The 6,507-nt window shown below is 47.6% G+C and overlaps 1 protein-coding gene across 2 annotated transcripts in view; it reads right to left on the bottom strand.

Annotated features, from left to right (window-relative positions):
- Positions 1 to 6,118, bottom strand: part of ror2 (receptor tyrosine kinase-like orphan receptor 2) — a 143,589-nt gene extending 137,471 nt beyond the window's left edge. For both annotated transcript variants that reach the window (XM_055875534.1, XM_055875533.1), the window contains exon 1: positions 5,721 to 6,118. In XM_055875534.1, coding sequence (XP_055731509.1) covers positions 5,721 to 5,808 — 88 coding nt within the window. In that variant the 5' untranslated portion in view covers positions 5,809 to 6,118. The remainder of the gene's footprint in view (positions 1 to 5,720) is intronic.
- Between the last annotated feature and the right edge of the window lie 389 nt (positions 6,119 to 6,507).

Here is a 6,507-nt window from a genome sequence, read left to right on the forward strand (position 1 = left end):
AGGAGGAAAGGGAGAGGGTTGGGGGGTGGGAGAGTTGATAGCGGAGTTGGAAAGGGAGAGGGTTGGAAGAGTTGATAGCGGAGGAGGAAAGGGAGAGGGTCGGGGGAGAGTTGATAGCGGAGGAGGAAAGGGAGAGGGTCGGGGGAGAGTTGATAGCGGAGGAGGAAAGGGAGAGGGTCGGGGGAGAGTTGATAGCGGAGGAGGAAAGGGAGAGGGTCGGGGGAGAGTTGATAGCGGAGGAGGAAAGGGAGAGGGTCGGGGGAGAGTTGATAGCGGAGGAGGAAAGGGAGAGGGTCGGGGGAGAGTTGATAGCGGAGGAGGAAAGGGAGAGGGTCGGGGGAGAGTTGATAGCGGAGGAGGAAAGGGAGAGGGTCGGGGGAGAGTTGATAGCGGAGGAGGAAAGGGAGAGGGTCGGGGGAGAGTTGATAGCGGAGGAGGAAAGGGAGAGGGTCGAGGGAGAGTTGATAGCGGAGGAGAAAAGGGAGAGGGTCGGGGGAGAGTTGATAGCGGAGGAGGAAAGGGAGAGGGTCGGGGGAGAGTTGATAGCGGAGGAGGAAAGGGAGAGGGTCGGGGGAGAGTTGATAGCGGAGGAGGAAAGGGAGAGGGTCGGGGGAGAGTTGATAGCGGAGGAGGAAAGGGAGAGGGTCGGGGGAGAGTTGATAGCGGAGGAGGAAAGGGAGAGGGTCGGGGGAGAGTTGATAGCGGAGGAGGAAAGGGAGAGGGTCGGGGGAGAGTTGATAGCGGCGGAGGAAAGGGAGAGGGTTGGGGGACGAGCATATAGGGAACCACTGACCACAACTTGAGAACGCACAATGAGGCCTTTATGCTGACACTGTGTTCTCTATGCTGACACTGTGTTCTCTTTGCTGACACTGTGTTCTCTTTGCTGACACTGTGTTCTCTTTGCTGACACTGTGTTCTCTTTGCTGACACTGTGTTCTCTTTGCTGACACTGTGTTCTCTATGCTGACACTGTGTTCTCTATGCTGACACTGTGTTCTCTATGCTGACACTGTGTTCTCTATGCTGACACTGTGTTCTCTATGCTGACACTGTGTTCTCTATGCTGACACTGCATGTCATCGTTGGTGCACATCTGCATGGGTTTCGTGTGATAGCTGCTCAGTCGTATTGACACACCATATCTTAGCCTCTCCTCCTCGCTCCTGTTCTGCTGGAGGGGAGTGCTGTGTACATCAACACGTCAACTACCATGTCAGTTTCTCTCCTCACAGTTGTCACCAGCTGGTAATTACAGGACAAAGGAGACAATTACTGTTCTCTGACCACTGGCAACAAACTACTCCTTATAGGCATGAGGGCACATTGATATGAACCCCCTTCATGTGTTGAGTTAGTGAGTGAGACGAACATTTATATAAATCTCCAAATCTAGACCATGCCAATTAGGAAAGCTGCCAAGCCTACAAAGGTACGCCTCACTATGCCAAATTGTAATGCATTAGAGGACAAACAAATGTAAGCTTGCCAAAATTGCATTTGCAAGCTATGCTATTGGCATGGCTCAAATATTATGAAAAATTAAGAGGGGGGGATCAAAACTGTTGTTGAGATGCGGGAGAACCCGGAGCAGGGAGCAGCTTTGAAGATTTCCATCCGCGGCCTGAGTTAACACTAGATTAGCTGGCTGAACTCTGGCTAACTTCTCTACCACGTCCAGTCTCATTACCTCTCGCCTTACTTCACAGCTCAACTGTGGGAGAGGGTTGGGGGTGGGAGAGTTGATAGCGGAGGAGGAAAGGAGAGTTGATAGCGAAAGAGGAAAGGGAGAGGGTTGGGGGAGAGTTGATAGCGAAGGAGGAAAGGGAGAGGGTTGGGAGAGAGTTGATAGCGGAGGAGGAAAGGGAGAGGGTTGGGGGGTGGGAGAGTTGATAGCGAAGGGGGAAAAGGAGAGAGTTGGGGGGTGGGAAAATTGATAGTGAAGGGGGAACAGGAGAGGGTTGGGGGTGTGAGAGTTGATAGCGAAGCGGGGAACAGGAGAGGGTTGGGGGTGTGAGAGTTGATAGCGAAGCAGGAAAGGGAGAGGGTTGGGAGAGTTGATAGCGGAGGAGGAAAGGGAGAGGAGAGTTGATAGCGAAGGAGGAAAGGGAGAGTATTGGGGGGTGGGAGAGTTGATAGCGGAGGAGGAAAGGGAGAGGAGAGTTGATAGCGAAGGAGGAAAGGGAGAGGGTTGGGGGGTGGGAGAGTTGATAGCGAAGGAGGAAAGGGAGAGGGTTGGGGGAGAGTTGATAGCGAAGGAGCAAAGGGAGATGGTTGGGGGGTGGGAGAGTTGATAGCGAAGGAGAAAAAGGAGAGAGTTGGTAGGTGGGAGAGTTGATAGCGAAGGGGGAAAAGGAGAGGGTTGAGGGGTGGAAGAGTTGATAGTGAAGGAGGAAAGGGAGAGGGTTGGGAGAGAGTTGATAGCGGAGGAGGAAAGGGAGAGGGTTGGGGGGTGGGAGAGTTGATAGCGAAGGGGGAAAAGGAGAGAGTTGGGGGGTGGGAAAATTGATAGTGAAGGGGGAACAGGAGAGGGTTGGGGGTGTGAGAGTTGATAGCGAAGCGGGGAACAGGAGAGGGTTGGGGGTGTGAGAGTTGATAGCGAAGCAGGAAAGGGAGAGGGTTGGGAGAGTTGATAGCGGAGGAGGAAAGGGAGAGGAGAGTTGATAGCGAAGGAGGAAAGGGAGAGTATTGGGGGGTGGGAGAGTTGATAGCGGAGGAGGAAAGGGAGAGGAGAGTTGATAGCGAAGGAGGAAAGGGAGAGGGTTGGGGGGTGGGAGAGTTGATAGCGAAGGAGGAAAGGGAGAGGGTTGGGGGAGAGTTGATAGCGAAGGAGCAAAGGGAGATGGTTGGGGGGTGGGAGAGTTGATAGCGAAGGAGAAAAAGGAGAGAGTTGGTAGGTGGGAGAGTTGATAGCGAAGGGGGAAAAGGAGAGGGTTGAGGGGTGGGAGAGTTGATAGCGAAGGAGGAAAGGGAGCGGGTTGGGGGTGGGAGAGTTGATAGCGAAGGAGGAAAGGGAGCGGGTTGGGGGTGGGAGAGTTGATAGCGAAGGAGGAAAGGGAGCGGGTTGGGGGTGGGAGAGTTGATAGCGAAGGAGGAAAGGGAGAGGGTTGGGGGTGGGAGAGTTGATAGCGAAGGAGGAAAGGGAGAGGGTTGGGGGTGGGAGAGTTGATAGCGAAGGAGGAAAGGGAGCGGGTTGGGGGTGGGAGAGTTGATAGCGAAGGAGGAAAGGGAGCGGGTTGGGGGTGGGAGAGTTGATAGCGAAGGAGGAAAGGGAGAGGGTTGGGGGTGGGAGAGTTGATAGCGAAGGAGGAAAGGGAGAGGGTTGGGGGTGGGAGAGTTGATAGCAAAGGAGGAAAGGGAGAGGGTCGGGGTGAGTTGATAGTGGAGGCAGTAAAAAAAAAAAAGCAAAAAGAGAAACCTGCCCTGTTTGTAACTCTTCTTCTGCAAGTCCCCTTGCCCTGCGACTATTATCAATAGTTCCCTTCAATAAAATTGTGTGAGGCAGTTCTGTTAATAGCATCACCGGTTGTGTGTTGTGATTGTAGCAAAGCTATTGGTTAGTATTACAAACCACATATAAGTGATCCACTACCATGAGAGATGTGTTTATTATGCTCTTAAACTAATTCAAATCACTAAATTAGAGGGCACCTTGTTGCAACACCAAGCATGGTCTGTTTACTCTACACCGAAAAAGGGGCCAGACATCAATCGTTTTGACCTGCTGTTACTATTGCAAGTTTCAAACTGCATTAGGGTTGGGCACTGCAGGGAGAAACACTGGAAAAGGTATGTTATGGTTTTGCTTGAGATGAAGAAAAAAAATGAGTTGCATGAACACAAAGTTGTTTTAGAAGTAAATGAAGAGGTCCAGTTATCACCACGTTGACATACCTGGATTTTGCCATGGCTTGAACATACAAGGAGGACTCCTGAGTGGAGCAGCGGTCTAAGGCACTGCATATCAGTGCAAGAGATGTCACTACAGACACCCTGGTTCGAATCCAGGCTGTTCGAATCCAGGTTTGGCTGGTGTAGGCCGTCATTATAAATATGAATTTGTTCTTTAACTGAATTGCCTAGTTAAATAAAGGTTAAATAAATTAATAAAACCCATATAGCCTTTAATGTAAATAATGTTTTCTGAAGAAAAGTCATACAAAAGGTGCATTTAAAACACCATGTATGCATAATCATTACAGTTAAAGAGGATAGACATCAACTCAAGACTAAAAGACAGCCTCAACACTTTCACATTCTAAAAATCAACTACTCTTTAGAGGAGAAATGCTCCTTTGTTCGATGGTAAAGACTATAGGCCTGTAAGTTCAAGGGCCGGTTATTAGCAAGTGAAACTATTAGCATGTCAATGGCCAGTTGGAATATCCCCCAACACCTTTTGATGGGATGTGAGTAAGGAGCAGAAGAGGTGAGCCTTCTGTGGATACCCCCTGCCCCCTCTCACCCCCATTCACATACCTCCCCAGGCCAAGCTGTGCCTGGCCCCATCAACAGACACTTCTATTCTATTTATACCCAAACCCCTGGAAGAGAGACTGTTGCGCCAGCCAGCCAGTAAAAAAAAAAAAAGAAGCCTGCATGACCAGTAGCCAATAAGTTACAGAATTTGTAAAAACGAACTAACCACCCCAGGTGAAAAGAGCAAACCCTTTTGCTTGATTTGTCGTTCAAAAAAAATCCGCTGCAATTGAAAGCAATTCCATTGGAGTTTCATACCATTTTTTCCTTTCAATCAAATGGGCCTATAGTCTTATCCCCCAATCATGAACCAATTTAATTCTACTAAGGTAGTTAATGACGTTATTTTATATGTTATTGGAAGGTCCTTTGAGGGGACCTGGAGATACAAGTTAGGCCTACATGGTCCTAAATCTCTGTCCTACCCCCCTTTGACCTGATACCAAATGGCAGGACCTGGGGACCCAAGCTGAAAACAGGAAATCCCAACATCTGTCACCCCCCACCAGGGTCTAAATGAATTAGCAAGACTGACAAAGACAAGAGATCACTTTCAAATAGGCAACTGATTAACACCTTCACCAACCGTGGCCTCTGCTTAGTATTCCTTGGTTTTATAGGAGATGGATACTGAATATCATACGATGGACACATTTAGTGTCATGGCACCAAAACAGCCTCTTCAGTTCAGTCTGTAGGCCGACAACATTTCAGATCATACACATCAAAAACAGGACAAAGATAGCTACATTTTGAACTTGTCCAATACAGTGCACCACTCTATTCTATTCCTTGAATAAGCGGGCCTAATAGGATGAGGAAAACACACTCTCCTGTTCCACTAGCATCTTGATTTAAAATGACCGAGGTCTGATCATCACAACCTGAATGTATCCCGCCCCAACAACAATGGACGTGCTTGTTGAACCAAATCCAAACGTCCCACAGACAAGAAAAGAACTGGAAGAAGTCCGACTGGAATCATAGGAAAAGAAACCACTTCAAGTTTTCCAATCAACTCTTTCAGAACCTATCCCTGCGATGCAACACAGAATAAGAATTACATATTTATGTGTGTGAAAATGATTGCTCAAACTTCAGAAACGGATGGCATTTCTTATTTAAGGTTTATTTAACTACGCAAGTTAAAAGTACTTGAGAGTACTCACTGACATAAAATCTGACAGAGTAGCGTATAACACGAAGTTATAAATAACTGCGAATTCCAAAGGAGCACTTACCTGCGGATCTCAAACTTGGAGCCAATACAACCGCAATAAGGAAGCTTTTGAAGAGATTGATCAAAACACCACTCTTTATCCATGCCATGGTTCCACAAAGTGCTCATGCAGTTTTATGAAACTTGACCTAGGAAAGTCTCATCCGATATGCACTACAGGTATTTCAATTATTATCTTGGGAGATTGAATTCGTCTGGGGAAAAATTGAAGTAGTAAGTAGCACTCAATGGGATAAAAACTACGGTGTGCAATAAACGAAACTCCTGTTTATAGTAGCTAGTTTTTTCTGAAAAATAACGGCGAATTTCATCCAGTGCATTCAGAGGGAGAGTCGTCGAGAGTCGCTATTCCTTCCTTAACTGTTGCCCGAAGTATCCTAGTTAAAAACGTCAGCTTTCTTCACACATGACGTAGCGTGGATCTCTCCCCCAAGGAGTGAAGCAACTTTGGGGCGCTTTGTGTTGTGGGAGAAGCGCCATCTACGGGCGAAATATGTGATACGTTAAAAACCTTGAAGCGCAACATTGTTTCTGAGAGGTCTACTTTGTGGATCATTTGCGCGTCACGTGCGCATTGGTCGATACCTACAATAAGGAACTTTTTTTTTTACCATAATTTTACTAACCCTTAAAGCCGAAATATGCGATTTCTACATACATTTTGGTACTTTTAAATTAATTATATACCCATTGATTCTTGAACAATATAGAGTATAAATCCTCATGAACTTATTAGTTCAACAGTTGTCTTCCATCAGAACCCAAAGTATTAACTTGTTTTACTCCAA

This window comes from Salvelinus fontinalis, chromosome 21, assembly GCF_029448725.1.
Source record: "Salvelinus fontinalis isolate EN_2023a chromosome 21, ASM2944872v1, whole genome shotgun sequence".
In the NCBI taxonomy this organism is placed as follows: domain Eukaryota; kingdom Metazoa; phylum Chordata; class Actinopteri; order Salmoniformes; family Salmonidae; genus Salvelinus; species Salvelinus fontinalis.